At 46.9% G+C, this 22346-nt stretch overlaps 1 protein-coding gene across 5 annotated transcripts in view; it reads right to left on the bottom strand.

The window, feature by feature from the left end:
* Nucleotides 1-22346, bottom strand: part of TELO2 (telomere maintenance 2) — a 34048-nt gene that overhangs the window by 5493 nt on the left and 6209 nt on the right. For 3 of the 5 annotated variants that reach the window (XM_019493037.2, XM_059716198.1, XM_059716199.1), the window contains 13 exons: nt 21996-22137; nt 19146-19282; nt 18280-18368; nt 16802-16912; nt 12797-12885; nt 10809-10900; nt 9656-9772; nt 8960-9031; nt 8183-8353; nt 7302-7393; nt 1684-1783; nt 1084-1148; nt 124-239 (listed from right to left, as the gene is read on the bottom strand). In XM_019493037.2, coding sequence (XP_019348582.2) covers nt 124-239; nt 1084-1148; nt 1684-1783; nt 7302-7393; nt 8183-8353; nt 8960-9031; nt 9656-9772; nt 10809-10900; nt 12797-12885; nt 16802-16912; nt 18280-18368; nt 19146-19282; nt 21996-22137 — 1393 coding nt within the window. The other 2 variants (XM_059716196.1, XM_059716197.1) reach the window with 2 other exon arrangements.

The following is a 22346-nucleotide window of genomic DNA, read 5'->3' as shown; positions in this document are numbered from 1 at the left end:
TTTGGGAGTCTAATAAATAGCACAAAGAAACCACCTAAACATTCCTTTTCACCCTTCCTGGCCAAGGGATCTTGCACCGTTCCCAGCACTGACAGGCAGGGTGGGGCACACCACTCCTCTTACCAGCAAGCCAAGCCTGGGTTTCCACAAGCTCTTCAGTCACATCCTCCAGAAGGCGATCACTGGGGACACTGAGAAGCGTGGAAGAGATACAGGACAGGAGGCCCTGACGCACATACCTGGTGGAGAAGGCACCCAAAAGAGCTGGGGTCAGTTCCAAACCCAAGAGTCCATGGACTAGCAAAAGCTCAAATGTCTGTAGCAGCCTGGAGTGTGTGCAGGAGATAAGAGGCAGGGGAAAGCATTTGCAGTAGAAAGGCTACCTGATTTACTTGATTCTCCAGGTAAGATTTTTAAAAACTAGATAACTGGGTCATCTCAGCTCCCTCAAGAAAAGCAGCTGGAAAAAAATCTATAGGGGGAGAGAGAGCGATATGGATAACAACTCAAATATTGTTTGAGATTTTTGCCTGGTTCCACACATGTAATGCCACTAGCTCTGGGCAGAGAAGACCCATGAGAAGTTTCAGACCAAAAGATGAGTTTGGTTACAAGATACTAGGTGTCAGGTGGCAGAAGCCTTCAGTGACAGCATCCTCTCAGCTTCATCCAAACCTGTCACAGCTTCTGTGAAGTCCCAACGACAGCCCTCCCCTCCTGGTTTCTTTTGAGTGTGCAAGACACTATGTAGGCTTTCTTCTAGTGCTGAGAGGGGGCTGCAGAGGGGAGCAGAGAAAACAGGACACTGGGCATGCCTACATGTGCACTATAATGTGCATTAGCTTATTTTAATGCGCACTAAAGTATCACTAAAACAACTTTGTTCTTTAGTTAATGTGCAATAAGACAGGCTAATGTGCATTCTCCTAGTACCTCACAATGGAGGCACTAGATTTAATGTGCATTAACCAAAGCATGGGTAGATGCGCCACTGTGTTCAATCGTCCTTGTGCTCTTAGGCAAGCAGGGAGCACGCCACAAAGCCCAGCAATCGCACGTTCACAGGGTGAAAACATAACTTACGAGTCTGTGTGGAAGCGCAGAGCCCAAACAAACTCCAGCAGTGCCTTTCCCATAGCAGCAGCTACCTGAAAAACAGGATTGAAGGGAACACCCTGAATAGTCAGTTTCTCACTCACATCAACCCAAAAGGGACAGTGACTTATCTGTGGATGAGGCCACATGTAACAAGAATAAAAGTCACTCAGATTGGTTTCCCCACAAGCCAATGCCCTTATAATGTGCATAAACAGTGGTTTCTATCTTTAAAGTCTTATGGGTCAATCTCATTTAAATCCCCTTCCTGAGAAGCAGGAAAGTCACCATTAACTCATTTTGCAAGTGAGGAAATTAAGGCAGGAAAGCAAAATGACTTGCCCAAGATCACACACAAAGGCAGTGTCAGAGCCAGGAGTTCCTGGCTCTTAAGCTTCCTCTGAACACCCCCCCACTCCCTCTCCACTCTTTGGGGCATAGGAGCCATGATCAGATCACTCCCAGCCCAGTGAAGTAAGTTCTAAGTTCTGATGCACCCTGTTATATCAGAGGCTACCTCAGAGCTGCAGGGCTGGATTAACTCTTTGCTACCTGCAAGATCAGTATAATGAGCTCCTCCTTTCTTACCACGGTATTAACAGCAAAGTACAAAAGGATCGCCAAAGTGTGGGCCAGCCTTCCCAGCACAAAGTGGTCATCTCCCAGTAGGTCAAAGGTTACCAAAGGCCTATTATACAAGAGACACAGTTGGGTCAGTGAGTTTTCCTCATGCATCTTCAGAACTGTCAAGAGTACAGATGGAGACAGCCAGGGAAATGTTGTGCCCCTACAGGGTCACTGGTAGTCTCAGCCTTTGAGACTACAGCCACCAACAAACACAGACTGAAGGACCTGAACCTGTTCAGCCTCAGCAAGAGGAGGCCGAGGGGGGACCTGGTGGCTGCCTACAAGCTCATCAGGGGGGATCAACAGCAAATAGGCAGAGCCCTTTTCTCCCCAGCACCACCTGGGGTGACAAGGAACAATGGTAATAAGCTGATGGAGAATAGGTTTAGGTTGGAGATCAGAAGGCAATATTTTACAGTTAGGGTGGCCAAAATCTGGAACCAACTTCCCAGGGAAGTGGTCCTCACCCTTACCTTGGGCAAATTCAAGAGGAGGTTGGACGATCACCTGTCTGGGGTCTTGTGAACCCAGCATTCATTCCTGCCTATGGCGGGGGGCCAGGCTAGATGATCTGTTCAGGTCCCTCCTGACCCTAGCTACTATGAAACTATGAAACAGAGATTGCCTCTGACCCAACCAGAGCTGCTAGGCCCTGTGCTCTTACCCCAGACTGAGCCAAGAGCAGCACTACGCATCTTCGGAGCATGGGCCCCACTTACTCTGCCTACAGAGTACAACTGATTAGGAAGAATGCATATAAAGGACCAGATCAGATTCAGTTTTCTTGTTATAAACAACCAGAACTGAAGCTTGCATTAATAGGCCTATTGTGGATCTTCCTAGGCAGGTAAGAACTTATCTGACATTGAATCATACCCTCCAAGGGGCAGGAAAGTCTTCCAGAAACACTGTGGCCAGGAGCACTAATTACTGAGCTGGCATGTGAAGTGACTGTCTGCCTGGGCCTCCTAGTGGCTGCATTGAGAAATGACTGTTCTTATCTACCAAAAGCAGAGTTTTGCAATCCTCCATGCTCCACTTCTTGTCCAGCCATACAGGCTACCTCAAGTGGGCTTCTCCATTTTAACTTGACTGCATGCACCTCCAGACAGCTCATTTGAATACTGCCTATTCAACTGGAAGATTGGATCCGAACAGTGCCTTTTACAGAGGACCCCAAAGTATACAGTGTAGAAGACCAGGGCTGTCCACCTGGCAGCCTGCAAGGGGTTAAATTCCATGGTCCTCATCCATGCGGGAACAAATGATGCACCTGGAGTAGTCCGGGCAGGGTCATGAGCGACCACATGGAGCTGGGAACCAGGCTCAGAGGTTCAGGAGCACAGGTGGTCTTCTCATCCATTCTACCAGACAGAGGTCGAGGACAACATCACAGCAACTGTGCTAGAGAAGCCAACTCGCAGCTTTCGAGCTGGTGTCACCGCATGGGATTTGGGTTCCTTGATCACAAACTGCACTTCCAGGATATGGCCTTGTTCAGGTGAGACGGACTACATCTTTCTCCAAGAGGTAAAGAGTCTCTTCTCTTACAGGTTGGCTGATCTCCTTCGCAGGGCTTTAAACTAGGTTTATCAGGGGATGATGACAACAGGGAGAGGCCAGGTATGACAAACCATGAGCCATGCACTGGAGCAGTCCAGGTAAGTAATAAGGGCCCTGCTAAGCAACAGAATGGGAGATTAGCAAGGGCACCTATCGGGGGGGGCCTTAGATGCCTCTATACCAATGCTAGGAGCATGGGGAACAAGTAGGAGGAACTTGTACTCCTGCTTGCAAATAAAGAATTTGGCCTGGTTGGGCAAACAGAAACCTGGTGGGATCCTACCCATGACTGGGCAGTGGGCATTGAGGTCTACAGGCTGTACAGACAGGACAGAGTGGGGAAAAAAGGTGGGGGGAAGTTACTCTATGTTAAGGAACAATATACATCTTCCATAGTCAAACTGGGACAAGAAGGGCAAATTGAGGTATTATGGGTCAGATTACAGGGGGGTCAGGGAGAAAGAGACCTAGTATTAGGGGTCTATTACAGACCCCCACACCAGGGGGATGAGTTAGACCTAGAATTCTTGAGGCAGCGTGCTCAAAGGACCTGGTTGTCATGGGGGATTTAAACTTCCCAGACATCTGCTGGGAGAAGCAGTCAGTGAGGTCTGCCCGTTCATGTAAATTTTTAACCTCCTTACAGGACCTTCGCCTATCACAGGGGGTATGCGTCCCCACTAGGGTTAATGCCTTGCTAGACTTGGTACTGGCCACAGGGGATAACTTGCTGGGGGGATATGCAGGTACAAGGTAACCTAGGAGATATTGACCACCTATTGATAGAGTTCATTACCTGGCAAAAGGTGGGGAAGGTAACTAGTAGGGCAGAAATGCTGGACTTCAGGAAGGCCAACTTTGGTAAACTCAGGAAATTAGTTAGGGAGGGACTGACTGGTAATAGCCTTGCAGAGATGGGAGTCCAGGAAGGGTGGGCATTTTTCAAGGGACTAATCCTGCAGGCACAAAAAAAAAAAAAAGACTATCCCAGTCCACATAACAGGAGGCAAAAAAGCAAAGAAACCCTCTTGGCTGAGCAGGGAAATCCAGGAGAGTTGGGTGAGGAAAAAAAAAAGAGGCCTATAGACTGTGAAAGCAGGGGGCAGTCATCAAGGAGGAGTTCACCTGCTTGGCTTGAGCCTGCAGGGAAACAGTAAGGCGAGCCAAAGCGGAGATGGAGCTTAGGCTGGTAACAAAAGTCAAGAATAACAAAAAGTTATTTTTTAAGTACATAGACAGCAAAAAGAAAGTACAGGGTAACTTAGGACCACTTCAGGATGAACAAGGACAACTGGTAACAGATAGGATGGCTAAAGCAGAGATTCTAAATGAATTCTTTGCATCCGTGTTCCTGGACACGAATACAAATACGCATCCCATGAGGACTTTAGACAAGCCCAGGATATATACCAACCCACCAGCGGTTCATGCAGACCTAGTAAGGGGGCATCTGGAAGGGCTGAATGCATTTAAGTCAACAAGCCCTGATGATCTTCACCCTAGGGTACTTAGGGAATTAGCTGGAGTCATAGCGGACCTGCTGGCACAACCGTTTCAGCACTTACGGTGCTCAGATCAAGTCCCAGAGGATTGGAAAAGGGCCAGTATGGTCCCTATTTTGAAGAAGGGGAGGAAGGAGGAACCAGGTAACTATAGACCGGTTAGCTTCACCTCTATTCTTGGCAAGACCTTTGAGAAAATAGTTAAAGAACACATTTGCGGAAGACCTGCAGGTAAAGTAATGCTAAGGGGCAATCAGCATGGGTTTATAGCAGACAGATCCTGGCTGACCAACTGAGTTTCATTTTACAGCCGGGTCACAAAACGCTCGGATGAGGGAACAGAGGTAGAGATGTTGTTTACCTAGACTTTAAAAAGGCCTTTGACACAGTGTCACACCCAATTCTTATAAATAAACTAAAAAACTGCAGTGTAAATTATTACACAGTCCGGTGGGTGAAAAATTGGCTTATGGGACGCACTCAGAGTGGTGGTAGACGGGTTGGTTTCTACCTGGAGAAATGTAGGCAGCAGAGTCCCCCAAGGCTCTGTCCTGGGACCAGTACTATTCAATATTTTCATTAGTGACTTGGATGAGGGAGTAGTAAGCACCCTGTCCAAGTTTGCTGACGACACAAAGCTATGGGGGGAGGTAAACACACTAGAGGGCAGGGAGCAAATCCAAGCGGATTTGGACAGGTTGGGGAGGTGGGCGGAACAGAATAAGGATAATAAGGGTAAGTGTCATGTGTTGCACCTGGGGAGGAAGAATCATCAGCACTCTTGTAGTCTGGGAGGGACCATTCTAAGCAGCGCAACTGAGGAAAGGGACCTCAGAGTCATAATCGACTCCAAAATGAACATGAGTCAATAAGTAAAGTTAACTGCACTCTTTCTTGCATAAGTAGGTACATCACAAACAGGTCTAGGGAGGTGATACTCCCCTCTACACAGCTTTGGTCAGGTCACAGCTGGAGTACTACATCCAGTTTTGGTCACTGAACTTCAAGAGGGATGTGGATAACCTGGAAAGGGTTCAGAGAAGGGCCACCCGTCTGGTTAAAGGCCTACAGAAAAAACCCTATGTGGACTGATTGGGAGACCTGAACCTCTTTAGCCTCCAGAGGAGGAGGCTGACAGGTGATTTTGTGGCCGCCCACAAACTCATCAGTGGGGTTCAGCAGGAAGTAGGGGATATAATGTTTACCAGGGCGACAGTTGGGGTAACTAGAAACAATGGACACAAGTTAAAAGAGAGCAAATTCAGGCTGGACATCAGAAAAAAGTTCTTTACAGTGAGGGTCGCCAAAATATGGAATAGGCTTCCAAGGGAGGTGGTGCTGAACCCTTCCTTGGAAACACTCACCTGGCTGGGGACATCCGACCCCAGCGCTCTTTCCTGCCCAGGGAAAGGGGTTGAACTCAATGATCTAATAGGTCCCTTCCAACCCTAATAACTATGAAACTGCTTCCTCCGTTGCTTGGGCAGCAACAGCAGCCAAAGTCTGCTGTTCCTGCCTCTGTCCCAGGGGCTGGGGCACTGCAGTTCACTATGTGGGAAGCTGAGGGCAAGTGGTGGGGAGGGGTGTGCATGAGGGGAGGGGAAGGAGGTGGATTACAGCCATGCAGTGCAGAAGTAGTGGAGAGGGAGCAGTGCAAATGACAGAGGAAGGGGTTGCCTGCCCTGAAGGAGGAGAGAGGATACCTGCAGGGGCACACAGTACAGTGGCAGGGGGAGCATCTGTGTAGCCTGATGTGGGCTCCAGGGTTTTAGCACTTGGACAGCCCTGGTAAAGATGTTAATCTGTTTTACAGAGAGGGAATCTAAAAGCACATGGAGGCTAAATGAGTTAGCCTAGGCCACACAGCAAATCAGCTGCTGTCAGAAGCTGGCACTTCCTATCTCCTAAGCATTCGGAGCACTGCCTCATCATAAAAGCAAAGCTGTGCAATATGTTACTTGTGTTCATCCTGCTCCTTTTCTCACACCAAGTCTTTCATCTCTAATTCACCTCTTCCCACCTTCACCTGCTTTTTATTTTTCGGCCCAGCTGAGATTTGGCCTTAAATTGGCCTTCATCAGTTTATTCTTGTGTTTTCAGAGTGTCCTGGTGCTGGTCCTCCACACACCATGTATAAGGCCTGGCTTTAAACTTCCTCAGACCAGGTGGATAAAAATTAAAGATGCTGGTGTGGAAAAGGTTGTTTTCCTCTTTCAATCTATGAGTAAGAAAATAGGTTGGAGAGGCCAAGAGCTACTAATTCCAACATCCTGCAGGAAGTAAAAGCTTGATCTAATCCAAGGGCGAGAGCAGGGAGTGAGGACACAGCACTCCAGAATTCGATGCCTGACTCAGGCACTGACAGCCTATTAGGCCATGGGACTGTCATCAAACCTCTCTGCCACAGTTTATTCAATAAAAATAACAAGGTGATGCTTTTTCTTTGTTCTCACATCCATGTTTCACTGTCATTTTATGGAAATACCTTGGTCACAAGGAGCTCAACACACTCACCTGTCAAAATTCTGAATCAGGGGGAAGAAGAAGTGCCCAGCCACAGAACTGAATTTATTTGGGGCACAAACAAGCTCCACTTGAGACTGGCCCTGCCCAAAAGAAAAAAAAATTGAAAGGGAGAACACAGCTAGAGGAGTAAGGGGCTTTGTTGTCCTACTTGTCCACTGCTGGCAGGGATGGGAAAGGATCACAACAGCATTTTTTGTCACTAAAGCATCAGTTGTCTTCCTGATACATCTCCATTACTCACCAACCCCCCCCCAGACTCATGTCTAGCTGACAGACCTACAATGGGCCAACAGCCTACCTACCCTATATTCTAATTCACCAGAGTCAGCTGTCCATTTTAGAACACTTCTCTTCCCTATGGACACAGTGTGTACCCAGTCCTATGATATAGGGAGGGGAACAGGAGGCAAGGAATATCAGCACACAAAGGACAGTGGGGCCAGAAATACAGGAAAGCACCTCCCAACATGAGATTTAGTACAGTTTTGCAGGGGACTAGACAATTACTTCACTTCTTTCCATGCAAGGCATAAGTGGGAACTTAGGGCTAATAGAATAAAGGCAGCTGGATGCTAGTACAGGATTAGAGGAAGGGGAGTTGGGATGCAAAGGCAGAGGACAAATCTGAGAGCAGCAACTGCAGAATGAAAACAGTGCAGGACAGAGACTTCAAGATACAGTCCTTTCCCAACATAGGCAGATTGTTTCCACAGATTCAGGTCCCACATAATTAAGTTACCCAACATTTGCTGACACTGCATTGAACCCAAGTTCTTAGATAGGTTTGTGACAATTCCTAGATTCCCCTTTTGTAGCTGTAGTGGCATGAGACATTATTACATTTCCACTGTCAAGTAACCTGGTCTCACCTTTGCAAATCTCCGGGTCTTACTTTTGATCCTCTCATCCACAATCTTTCTCCAATCTTTGGAACTGTCACTTCCGGGGAGGATCTGGATGCAGGGAGTCTGGATGCTGGAGGGTTTGTTTTTACCAGGAGCTTTGGGTCGAGAGAGTTCCTGAGCTGCCAAGGCCAGAACCTAGATACACAGAACAAAGCTTCTTTTTTTGACCCCTCTTAAGAAGGAATTGAGAGTGACAGTCACCTGCACCTGAGATTCTGAGGGGATGGCACCGGCACATAAGACCCAAGAATACTGGGGTGAAATAACTGACCTTACACATTTAATGTGATCAATGGCCTATTATACGAAGGCTTCAGGGAGCATTTAGCTGAGACACTCCCCCTTGAAACAAGACAATGGTTTCTTTCCTAGGTAGTTAGTCTCATGTTGTGGCAGCCTGTGGGAAGGACTTGCTTCTTAAGAAGTTAAGTAGACACAGTAAACATGCCTTAGGGATTGTAGGAGACTCCCCATCAACCACAGACAAGTCACTGCCCCCTTGCTCTGCATTATGCCTCTTGCTAGTCCACCACATACCATAAAGAATAATGTACAGCAGTGCTAAGAGTTGAAAGTGATGGCCATTCCCCACTTTCTGCTCAAACCTCGCTCAACCCAGTCTCTTTTAAAATTAGAAATTACCCATGCTTATGGATACAGGGTTTTGGTACAACAGGCAGTTGCACAAGAGTGTAGGTCTCTTGAGAATAAAAAAGGAAGGAAGAGATGTGTGCCACTTACATCCAGAATGTCCATGCGCTGGCGGAGGCTGTAGTTCATGGAGTAGAACTGGGAGGTAAGATACTGTGCCACCTGCACAGAACCAGGGAACAGCAGCATGAACCAGGACCTGGGAGGAACCTTCCCCCAATGGCCCTACCCATATGAGGAGAAATCCTGCTAGTAACAAATCAGGACCCTCCAGAAGAAATTCAGGGGTTCCTACCTCCAGACCCTTCCAAAGGAGACTAAAGAAACAACAGGACTTTGCCATTCCACAGGCAAGGGTCTCAAAACACTTTGCAGTCCGCTGTGGGGTGGATGAGTAATGCATCACAGCTCTGTGCCACCAATCCCCTCTGGGAGATCAGACCTTTTCATAGGTCAGATCTGGCTTCTGAGCCATGAGCTGCTGACCCTTGTTCTGTACAATCATTTTGTATCCTCCACAGCTTTGGCCTGGAGCTTCTTTACTGGAATTTCCCCCCATCATGCCTTGGCAGATGCTCCAGGGCGTGGCCCAACTGTGTGTGTGTGTGCGCGTGCGTGCGCGCGTGCGCACACACGCACGCACACACACACACACACACACGCACACGGCGGGGCGACGAGCAGGAGCTCGCTGCATAAACTCAGCCTCCTTCCTACCAAAAGGCTACCACTCAAGTCCTTGAGCCCATACTTATCATGGAGGGAAGCAGTAGCACAGGGACTCACTGGTATTGGATCTGTGATGGTGACAGTCACTAGGGCTTTCTGACGGAGTTCCACAAAGTCATCAATGTAGGTCTTCTCCTCCAGGTGCAGCAGCACTTTTGCCAGCTCCACACTCACCTGCACAAAGCACAAGAAAAGAGAGGTCCATATGCTGGGCTGCTGGCTCTCCCCTCAGAGGGTTCACAAATTGCTATCCAGATCGATGCTCTCCATCTTGGCTGCCTCTCTTATCATAGGGATACAATAGGAAATGCAGGGCCAGAGAATCAGACTTCAGTCTATTATATGCAGCAGAGGGCAGGACAAACAAGGCTATCATTGAGATAGGACTGCTTGAAGCATCAAAAAAATGCTTGAGTTTACTTCTTGAATTAGATTTTTTTCCGCAGGGCTTTCAGAAGGATCTCAGTGAAGACTGTAACCCATGAATCAAGTGGACAATACATGCTACCTAATAGATGGCTGACAAGAGGATAAGAAACTAAAACTGTTCCTAGTTTAATGGTGTTATGCTTCCGGCTCAGTAGGTAAAGGCTTATGCTTTTGGCACTGAAACTTCTGTGTTCAGTCCCCACTGAAGACCTCACATCAGTGCCCCTTATTCTCTCTTCCCAAACAGGGTCTGCAACTTGAACAGTCCCACCCAGACACCCTGGACAAGGGACCAGCACTTGTGGAGTCAGAGCAGAAAGAATAAGTCTGAGGGAGTGCTGGGTACAAACATTTTGTCTTCTGATCCTTGGAGATGCACTTACTTTAGCTTCATGGTTACCTTACAGGCACCTCAACCTAGAGCAAGGCAGGCAATTTCAAATGCCTTCCCCAGCTAGGAGCTATCTGGAGACACTGCCTGCCCACTCTCTCCATTCCAACTGTGAGACGAACCCAAAATAAAAGAAACCCAAAACGAGAGGAAAAAAGAACCAACTGCTTTGCTGCTATTGATCCAGGTCTTTCTCTTGCTCTGTATCATCTCCGTACTCAGAGGCAATTCTTGGACACAAGTTCTGAACAGGTCAACTCAGCCTAATCAGTCACTCTTTCAGTGAGCTGGGTTATGCCTAACTTCCAAAGGGAGAGATAGTAGCACTGTGAACACAGTCTTAGCCCATGTAGTTTAGCCCATGGTAATTCTCAGCCCATGTGGTTTTACCTCTTGTGTAGCAGCTGTATTCCTTTGAATCAAGGTCTCCAGAACCCTCATCGTGGCCTCCCATTTGTCCATGTCTTCAGGTCCAGTTAGGACTAAAGGTGACAAAAACAACCACTTAGCTTTGCCAACTACCTGAAACCTTCTGTTCCAAGAATATCAATTCCTCCCTTTCTCTCTGTTCCCTAGGAGAAAGATGTCACTGATGCCAGACCTGAGAATTCAGTATGCCTGACCTGCTGGATCACAGTCACAGTACTCTCCTTGCTCTAACTGTTCTCCTCTTCCAATACAAAGAGCCAGCAGCAAGCAAAGCACTAGGAACTAAGTCAGGGTTATGCAGGAACTTACACAGTTTAAAGTCTAAGCCCAAAGTTCTTCAGTACTGCAGCAAGATGGCAGATGAAATTTGTGGCGTGCACAGTTGGGGGCGCTATTACGCAGAGCCACCTGGCTCACCATGCCAGGTCCAAAACCACGCTTTGGGAGTCTTCTTTTGGGAACCTATAGCCGGCCATCCCACTTCCTGGAGAACACTCGCAAGCCTGGGGTAATGCTGTCACCACATGAGCACTTGTCTCTGGTAGGGCTCTTTGGAGCCTGGGGCAGAGACCCTGCAAACCTTGGGGGTGCTTTGCCCACAGTAATATTTCTGGGTACTTCTTTGAGCCCGAAGCATCCCAAGATAGCATCAGGTAGAACTGATGGAAAATAAAATTAAAAACAAACAAGACAGACAACCTCTGTACAGAAGTTGGGCACAGTGGTCTGTTTAAGACATGACTGGCCTACACATACATCCTAACTCCTGGCTAGTTTCTATGTTTTTACTTGCAGTAAATCTCCAGGCAGAAGCCTAGGCATTTGCTTACCACTTTCAAAATGCCCACTGGAAAGAAGAGCGAGCTTTCCCTCTCCTCCTAGGAATTTTATCTGGCCAGGTCACCTAATTTACCAGCCTAAACCAAGAAGAAAACCAGGAGAGAGTGTGGCCACTTGGCTTGACCTAGCTGAGGGGCAGAGAGAGGGGAGGGGAGAAATAATCTAAACTATACCTACACAACGATGGGCTCTACCTTTGCTTTCCTGTGTGGTAACAGTAGTCTTAGAATCATTGTGGATACATTGCTAAAAAACATCAGTTCAGTGATCAGCAGCGCTCAAAAGGGCAAAGAAAAATGTTGGGAATTATAATGAAGGATTATTATGCCCATTTTATAAATAAATCTATGGCGTGTCCATACCTTGAATACTGCATGCAGTTTTGGTCCCCACACCTCAACATGAATATAAAAGAGCTAGAAAAGGTACAGAGAAGGGCAACAAGGGTGATCAGGTGTATGCAGGGGCTGCCATAAGAGAAGAGACTAAATAGGGTAGGACTTTTCAGTGTAGAAAGAGACTCTTGAAGGGGAGACTTGATAGAGGTTTACAAAATATTAAATGCTTCAGAGAAAGTAAACAGGGTTTTATTATTAACTGTCTCCTAAAATAGTAGAACTAGGGGACATAAAAACCTAACTCGAGACACTTCTTGTTCACATGGCATCTAACTATGGAACTCTTTGCCACCAAATGTTGTGGAGGTCCACAGCTTAAACCAGTTCAAAAGGAAGCTGGACAAATTCTTGGTGGAAAGGCCCATGAGCAGGTACTGAACACAGCAGACAGGGATACAACTCAAAATCTGTACTTCTTAAACCTCCAATGGCTGGAAGCTACAGTGGGAAAGTAGGGGAAAGAAGGTTCTGGACATGCACTGTTCACCCTCCCAATCAGCATCTACACACTGACACTATGTAAGAAACTACTGGGCTAGATGAAACCATGATTTGACCCAGTAAGTGGCTGGTGTTCTCATGTTTCTTAACTTCTTTGAGTCTGCTCATGAAAACCAGCCTTCAAAAAGCCCCACCTCAAAACAATCTAACAACCAAGCATAAGCTCCAGTAGACTCTCCACGGTTCAATAGACTATCTAGAATCTCCTACCTTCAATACAGTCCCGGATATACAAAGGAGCTTTTGTCTTCTTCAGTTCCTTATCAGCAGACATGTCATAAGGGATGAAGTCATCATCACTGTGATGGAAATGAAGTTGAGAATTAGACCTCCACTTTCCCTTTGTCCAAAGGGGGTGTACTCATTCCTCCTCCCTTCTCATACTTCCACCAAACAGTGATTTATCCAACCTCCAAGAACTCAGCCAGCAATGCAAGGGTTGGCTGCTTAACACAAAGCTGGTTAAATACTCCCTAAAAGCAGGACATGCACCTTTGATTTTAGACATTTTTGTTACCATAAACATAAAAATCATTCCTAAATTAAATCAGACATTTGGGACTAATAGTCGACAGTGCGAGCTTAGCATCTTGGGGTGGGGGTTCAGACAAGTGTTTCAGGGGAATTAAATACAGTGCAACTGAATAGATGAGGAAAGTTCTCTGCACAGAAACACTTGGTTACACTATTATTTCAGCCAGATTTTTGTTGTCCTCTGGCCTTTGCAAGCTAACGTGAAGTATAACAGGATGATCTAGTATTCACAGCCCCACAAAGTATGGTCTACTACATAACAAAAGTCTGCTTTTAAGACTTTTTCAATTTTGATCCATCAACAATTTTTCACACCACCACCCACTTGAATCAAAACTCCTCCACACCCTCTGCTGCAGAGAGGGAGAGATTCTGGTACTGCCAAGGGGCCTGAAATTAACTGTTTCAGTCACTAGCCAACAGTGCAGCACAAAGAAAAATTTATTGATCCTAAAGCAAAAATACTGTAGAAGGGATTTGGGACCAGTGATTGGTAAATTAAGTAACCAGCTGGACTACCAAGATGGAAAAAAGTCATTTGCTTTAAATAAAACGTTTCCATTTCTGCTGTAGACAATGGCAACTGTAACTCCAGTCTAAAACTAGCCAAGCCAGATTCATCCAGCAACCTCTCTCTATTAAATAGCACATTTTGAAATTAGACATTAGCATACAATTCCTTTGCAGTCTAGCTTGGCTGTGCTATTCCCAATGCTTTTCCAAACCATGATCCTGAGGGAAGACTCCTTTCTGTCTGGTTTTTGCACATTTCAGAGAGTAAGGGTGTCTTCTCTGCTGTTCTGGTTTCAAAGCAGACACATGTTTTACTGACAGAACTGCTCATCCCTTACTGTCACTGCCCACGCACCTGATGCAGGCTTATTTTACAGCATACAGACCAAGGCCACATTGTCCTTCAATGTACAGAGCTCTCCTACACTCCAGTGACTGAGCTCTCTGCTTTAATGATCATGAGGCAACATGACATGCAAAGGTTTGGATGGCAGTAAACTGTACAGAAAGCTGCCTCGCACAATTTGATGAACAAGCAGGACTGGGATAAATCAATTAGGCAGCAGGAGCCCAACTCACTTGGGAAGTGAAGGACTCACCAAAAAGGGAAAGAAAAGCAGCTACTACACAAGAGGTTTAGGAACATGCAGACCTTCCGCTGTTCTAGCTGACTGAGAAGGGGGTGGGAAACCCTGCTCCGGAGTGCCCCCCTTGCTGCTTGAGTGGCAGAAGCAGGGGGTGTGGTCAGATGCCTGTAGCCTGAGAGGAAGGGAGGGTTTAATCCCCACTCCCTCCCATCTCCCACCCCAGCCGGGTCTGCCTGGCTTTCCTCCCTACTCACCACTCAAATAGCAGTCGGTGCCAGTTGGGAGCTGGGCTCTGGCCACATTCCTCACCTCCCTCCTCCCCAAAAGCCTGGCAAGGGCTGCTTCTCCCCTCCCCTCCCAGGGCTGGGGTATAAACCTCTCCTCAATCATACTCAGCAGCCTGTTGGGGCCTGGCCACACCCCCCCACCCTCAACTCGGCTTCCCTCCAGTCTTCAGGCCACTGCCAGGGGAAGGGAGGGTTGCTATAGTGCCCCCCGTCCCCACATCTGGCCTGAGCCACTGCAGGCATGCGGCTGGATTTCTAGAACCAAAATTGCATGTCTATTTACGTGCTTATTGGTTCAATCTATGCAGGTTAGTCTAACCTGCAAAATCGAATTTTTGCATGGGCCAACAGTGTGGAGAAGCAGTCAGGAAGGCCAACCGTACCTTGTCATGCATCTACAGATGCATCTCAAGAAGGTCCAAGGAGGTGATCCTCCCCCTCTATGTGGCAATGGTCAGGCTGCAGTTGGAGTACTGCGTCCAGTTCTGGGCACCGCACTTCAGGAGGGATGTGGACAACGTGGAGAGGGTCCAGAGGAGGGCCACTCGCATGATCAGGAGTCAGCAGGGCAGGCCCTACGAGGAGAGGCTAAGGGACCTGAACCTGTTCAGACCCCGCAAGAGAAGGCTGAGGGGGGGATCTAGTGGCCATTTACAAACTAGTCAGGGGGGACCAGCAGGCATTGGGGGTATCCCTGTTCCCCCAAGCACTACCAGGAGTGACAAGAATAACGGTCACAAGCTGGCAGAGGATAGATTTAGGCTAGATATCAGGAGGCGCTATTTCACTGTCAGGGCAGCTAGGATCTGGAACCAACTTTGAAGAGAAGTGGTGCTGGCTCCTACTCTGGGGGTCTTTAAAAGGAGGCTGGAACACCTCGCCGGGGTCGTTTGACCCCAGCACTCTTTCCTACCATGGCAGGGGCTCAGACTTGATGATCTGCTCAGGTCCCTTTCGACCCTACCAACTATGAAACTATAAATCCATTCAGGATCAGGCTTTTTGAATGTCTGTACTTAACTGTTAAGTGCAGGAAGGAGTCCTGTGATCCTGCATCACCAACAACTATTTAGCAAGTTACTTCCTCAAACCACAGCTCAGGGTGCCCCACTTCTAAAGTGGTGATGGGTAATATTTGCCTGCTTCACAGGTATGCACTTAATTTGTTAATATCCATATCCATTCCAGCAGCCCTGTGTGACAGATCAGCACATCAGGCTCTGAAGAATATTGTTTTTCAACAGAAAAAAAAAAACATTGGAAACACCCTTTACCTAGAAGGCTTTGACAAAATTGGTCGAAAACAGGCTCCTGCAAAACCTGTGAGTACAGGTTTCCCTTGCCAACCACAGGGATTAGGTTCCTGAAAGTTCCCATGGTTGGCAGAACCAGCAGGGCTGGAGGAAAAGGGGCTGTGGCAGGTATTTTCCAACTGTACCACCCACTTCTCTGAAGCGTGGATACTCAAAGGGAAACCTGTAAACTGGAATTTCTCTGGTGGCACAGACAGCTGGTGCTTACTAAGTAAAGCTAAAGAATATGAAACACTACAAAACTGAACCACACGATCTGCTTAAGGAGCCCATGATTTACTCTGTGAAAGGGACTGATTCCATACCAGTAGGAATATACCACTATTTTTTCTTCCATATCTATTTTCTTAGCAATGGAAAATTTGGAGGCAACTTTGAACATGCGCATTGCAGCAAGACCGCATCTTCCAAAGAGAAATCTCATGTGCATTACAAAAGAAATATGTTGGTCTCACAGTACCCTTGTGATGTAGACGAGTACCAAGATCAGCAATCAACTAGCTATGAATCCAAGCTAGCCTGAACAGGGAACTGCACCATCCCAGATTAACTTCCACATAATTGTGCACTAATTTAGGAGGCTCAGCTAGCCAAGAGCACCAGTATAGTATCCACCAAACTTGAAAGAACACAGCACATCCAGCAATACCATGCAAGGCTACTTAAACAACAAGCACATTAGGCCTGAAGCATGCCATGGAATTACGACCATGTGCAGAGAAACAGACTGCTAAATGAGCCAAATGAAATGAATGCAATAAGCCAGACAAGACTATTACACAAACTCATGTGATAATGAACCCTTAAAATACTTTAAACAATCCTACTCTACTGAATACAACAGGGCTTGCTCCTCTGTTCAGGTTACTGGGCACAGACTCTTGCAAAACAGATGGCCTTCAAACAGCCCTCTCCCGGACCAATCATTTATCCCCTTCTTTGAACTCGTTCTTTCCCCAGCAGTTCACTTCCAGCACGTACCTGTCCAGCTCTGAGTCTGACCCCTCCTCTGACACTGCACAGGCTGCTGCAAGTGGTTTCCTACCAGGTTTCAGTTCAGCTTCTGTCACAGCAGATGGACTGTCCTTCCTACTGTGGGCAATGAGAAAGGTCAGAGGTACAAGGTGAGTAACAAAGGTCTCAGGTACCTCCTGACCATAAACAGGAGACTGAATTTTCCAAAGCCCCTCCACCAAACACATCTCCTGTTCCCACTAGCTAGGAGAGACAACAGACTCATTTCAGCCTTGGTTCACTTAGGAAGATGCTGGTAAGGAAGGTCCAAGGAAGAAGAGCAGTCCTGAAAGCTATATATGCACTTTCACCAGATCCCACCTAAACTGTCTTTAGTTCCTAAAAAAGTTCAAGATTAGAGCAGGAGACTGAATCTAAAATAAATGTGTCTTAAAGGCAGACACATGGACATCTCAGGGCATGCAAAGCATCTCTAGCACCCTGACTCTCCGAAATACATACACCTTACTCGAACAACAGTTTGCTGTGTGATATTGGGCAGTCATTTTACCTTAGTTTCTCAGTTGCTACCTATAAAATGGAAAAAAATAATACTTCCTTACTTGGAGTGCTGGAGGCTTCACTTTCTAATGTCTTCAGGCAGATGCCATGGAAGGTCAAAGTACTTTACTTACACTTTCTAGGCAGAAATTCACACTAGATTTAAACTGAAAATGGATGGGTTGGGGACAGTGTTACCAGACAACCTGGAGGTAACAAAAGATCCTGCAGACATGCTTAGTAGATCTGTATCAGTGGTGCTCAACCTCTCCAGCCCCATGGGCTAGATGACTGGTGCAGTGCCATCTCCAGGCTGGATCCCAATCACAGGGTCAGTCCAAAGATGTGATCCAGCATGTCAGCACAACCCCAGGTGCTGGATCCTGCCAGACTGACTGTGTGCGAGCATGATTTGCCATGCAGAGCCATGTCATCCAGACTGCGGAGCTCCCCACGGGTTCAGAAATTTGGTGGCAAGGAAGCAGTGACAACATTAACTGCTGTGGCTCTGGAAACAATTAATGTTGCTACCACTCCCCTTCTGCCAAATTTCCAGACTTGTAAGATGGAAGTTGAGCACCACCGATCTGTATGATTTAAGATAGGGGGACCCAGAATTATTATTACCCAATTAGGGTAAGAAACCCTAGTACATTGTGTCTAACTGAACTATGAACTAGAGATACGATGGCTGCAGAGAGAGAACCAGCTGCAACATATAGCGTTGCAAAATATTAAGCAATTCACCCCAGACCTTTCTAACAACAAAGATGGGCCTCCTGCCTTCAGAGTGAGGATCACCTGCTTGAAGTTTACCATCCATTAAGATGATAAAAAAATGCATAAGATTTATGCCTCAATTTGATCACCTTTAATAATAATGTCTGCTACTTGCGCTCATTTGTTTAAGGTTCTGAGAGACAAGAAGCTGAGGAAGATCTTACCCTTCATCCGGAGGACTGATGACAGAGGGTGGTGACAACATCTGTGTCAGGAGGGACTTCAGCTCTCTGGTCTCATCATCTTCTTCATACTAGATGTTCAGAATAAGATGCACACTGAGGAGGCTATTATATGGAATAGCCACAATATATTGGTAGTATATCAGGTGAAGATGATACAAGTTGTGGCTGCTCAGTACCTCCCAGAAATAGCCTGCTACTTTTACATAGCAGAAGGATCAAACAATAAATGCCTGTGCAGATTTACAATTTAAGCTATATGCAATCTAGTGGATTCAACTGTTAATAGTATTGCCTCATTGGACTTTGTCTGTGTGATACATGAGCTTCAAATCATTCAATAAAAGCGAGTAATAATGCAGCACTGCAGCTGAGATTTTCCAGGGGAAGTAAAATATTTATCCACACAGCTGGCACTAAAATTAATGGGGACTGGAGTTATATCCTCAAGTCAGCCATCAAAATATCAATTTGCAACTAGGCACACACATACTTACCCCCTTATTGCATGCTCACCTGGTTTATGACTCTAATCAACTCCCACTGAACTAAATAGGAAAGTTTTTCCTTGACTTCAGTGGAAGCTTAATTGGATGCCACATGTCTCTGCAAGGTGGTAATCCAGGAGCAGTTTTATTTTACACACTAGCTACCCTGACCCCTGTTGTCAGACCACAGAGTTCTGGATTCTGCCCATAACCCCCTCCATTTTGTTAACTGATATCCTCTCTTTTTGACAAGATGTTGATATACCTCCTCCAGGCTAGAAAGCAGAGGCCAGCACCCACAGCAAACACCTTGATTGTGCCTCTCCTGGGCAGCAGGGGCAGACTTTGTTTTAATCTCACCTGGAATTTCAGGATCGGCCCATCAGTATTTATCCTGGAACTGATGCTCTCTGCCACAATCATTCCCAGACACCGAATGCGTGGTAAATTGCTATCCAGGTGGCATTTCATCCCTTCCATCATGCATGTGAACAGCTCTAGAAGGACAAAGCATAACACTATGGACAAAGCATCCTCGCATGCCAGCTCCTGATGAGCAGGCACATCTTTAGCATCACCCAAACAGCAGGCAGACAAGGGCAAAGGATGCAAACAGACAGCGAGGGCTTACTACAGCAGCATACCCTCTCCTCATGGAAAAGTTGCTTTCCCTCCCACCCCAACCCTCATACAGGAAAAGACCATGCAGAGTTAAGCAGCGAAGCCCATGAATAATACAGATGTATCTCAGGACTTGGAACATATTTTTCTTTAGTAAACAATTTACCAAGATATAATAAAGAACACAGGGCAAATTAATTACTGGATAATGTAATTCCTTGGCTTCATCACTTGCATACTACCCTATTTTGGACAGTGCTTAAAACCAACTAACTCTCACTAAGACTCCTTGAAAGTGCATAGATACTTTTTATTGTGGCTGCACCCACAAGCCCCAAACATGGGCCAGGATCCCAGACACTGCACAAGCCCAGAACAAGAGCTCACAATCTTAGGGTAAGACAAGAGACAACACACAGATGCATACAAAAGTGGGGGATGCAAGAATAGCCCTCTGTGGCTGCACTTGAAACCTGTCTCTGGTGTCCTTGAGAACAGCAACTGGTACCTACTGCAGGGACATGCAAGGAGCGAACTGTGGCTCTGTCCCAGGCCCCGGCCCCACACTGCCACTGCCGTATGATCCCAGCCCTGGCCCCTGACCCATCTACCCATCCTGCACCTAGACACTGCTCATCCACCCAGCTGAATGTGCCCTGCCTGCGGGGATCCTGAACCAGTCTCCATGGAAACCTCATTCACTCACTACATCAGGCACCCCTGGTGATGGGTGTGGGAAAGACAGGCTGGGGTTCCCAGGCAGTGGGGTGGGACTGGCTGTACATGCCATGACTTGGACTGTCACCCACACCTGGGCTAGGCAGGGCCAAGGGACCTGCTGCAGACCAGATAAAATCCCTTGGCAGGCTAGATCTGGCCCACGGGCTGCATTTTCCTCACAGCTGCTCCAAAGCTTTATCTTGAAATTATTCTGTATCGCAAGTTCTCACATACTAAAGTTAGGATATCATCTTTTGATTTTCCAGTGCTGGGCTGAGCCACACAGTCTCATAAAAAAAACCAACACGACCTTGTAAGTAAATGTACACATTCACTTTATTTTTAAAGAGGCTTAAAAGCTTGCGATATGAAATCTGTAGATGAGAGATTTCATAAAAGCATAGAATTCTATTACTTTCCCTCTTAGAACTAAATCTGTCAGGTAAATCACTCAGAGCGGCAGTATCCTAATTCCCCTGGCAAATGGTAGTTTTAGGGAATGCAGCAACTTACACCCATGAAAGCTAGAAGTTGTAACAATCTCTTACACTGATATGCGGGACCAATTTTTAAAGCTCAATGGGGTAGGTGTCACATCAATGCAAGGAGCTCCCACAAAGGAGGAACGTTTGTTTCTAACAGGATCAGGCAAACTGTAAATATCAGTTTGGTGAATTACAGGGGCAAGAAAAGCTTGGACCACATCCCACATAGATGCATGTGGAAGAGGAGACAGATAAAAATCTTTGCTTTGGTGGGACAGCTTGACTGTGACTGCATAGTGGTCACATGCTGATCTGTAGGGAGAGACAAATGAATCCGATGATCCCAGCAGGCTGCCCTGCTTGCTAATGTCTGTGAAAGCGTCACAAGTGGGCATCTCTCCTGTATTCTGATAAAGCCAAATTGCAAAGATTTATAGAATTAGGAACAAACTCCTTGAAGAATAAAGGTAAAAAAAAAAAAAGGCCCTAATCTCCGAGATACGGAAGAGAAACAAGGATGGTCGTGAGGCAGAAGACACTGGGCTTCAAATGTCATGCCGGGTGGTGGAGCCTAAGGCTGCATCCAGACAAGTCCACCTGTGTAGTATGTGGTGCCACAAACCAATTGGCGTCACTGCATATTCAGGTGTTCCCCACACCTCAAGGTAGCAGTGTGGGGGCTTTTTGACCCTGGGCCAAAAAAACCCCAAAACACCTGTGCAAAAAAAGCAGGGTGGAGCACATGGGGGCAGTGCGTGCTGCCCAAAACCAGAGCCTGGCTGGCCAGAGCCACACTCCGGCTGCTGGCCAGGCATCAGGCAGCAAGATCACTGGAGTTGCAGCTCCCCTTACTGACCCAGCCTCACCTATTCCACCCAGGGTAACCTGCCGCATGCCAGAGGGAGCACGAATCAGGCGTTTCCTGGTGACAAGTAGCAGTGGCATAAGGTGTACCACTGCTTCTTGTCCCCAGGGAAACAGATGTTCACACTTGTGTGGATGGAGATTATGTCAATTTATCAATAAGAAAAAGGCACTGGAGGTATACTGTAACTTGATTCATGTGACTAACCCCATAAACTCAACCAGGAACTCAAGTGGTTAGGCAGGGGTGGGCAAGATGCGGCCCGTCAAGCCATTCTATCCGGCCTGCAGGGCCCCTAAAAAATTAAGAAAATTAATATTTATCTGCCCCTGGCTGCCTGTCATGTGGCCATCAATGGCTTGCCAAAACTCGTAAGGGGCCCTCTGCCCAAAATAATTGCCCGCCCCTGGGGTAGAGGGACATGCTTCTGCACTCAGGCCCCAAGACACTGAGGACAATATTTATGGCCCAAAGCTTCAACAACAAAGGCTTAGAATAGTTCCTTTCCATAACTCTTACCTTGTCTGTGGCTGTCTATTTCAACATCCTTCAGGTGGGAAAGGCAGATCAGGATGGCCTTACTAATGTACAGCTGCTGCTCAACTGGTGAGTGTTTCACTGCACTGCTGCTGGCCCAAGTCTCCATGAGTTCTTGCAGAACCTAGGCCACAAGTTCATTATTAGCTAGATGACCCGGGTCAGCAGCATGCCATTCACTCTCTCTTACGCACACATACTTATTCAGCCACATCACCAAAGGACAACTCTACCCTTCATTCAGCAGAATTGGAATCCTAGACAATCCCTTGTGCTTCACAGTCAGATTATCCTACTGGGATACCAAGTTGGGCAATAAAAGGATTGCAATGA

The sequence above is a fragment of the Alligator mississippiensis genome, chromosome 13 (genome assembly GCF_030867095.1).
Source record: "Alligator mississippiensis isolate rAllMis1 chromosome 13, rAllMis1, whole genome shotgun sequence".
Classification (NCBI taxonomy): Eukaryota; Metazoa; Chordata; order Crocodylia; family Alligatoridae; genus Alligator; species Alligator mississippiensis.
The sequence above is the reverse complement of the archived record's forward strand: the minus strand, read 5'-3'. Positions and strand labels throughout refer to the sequence as shown.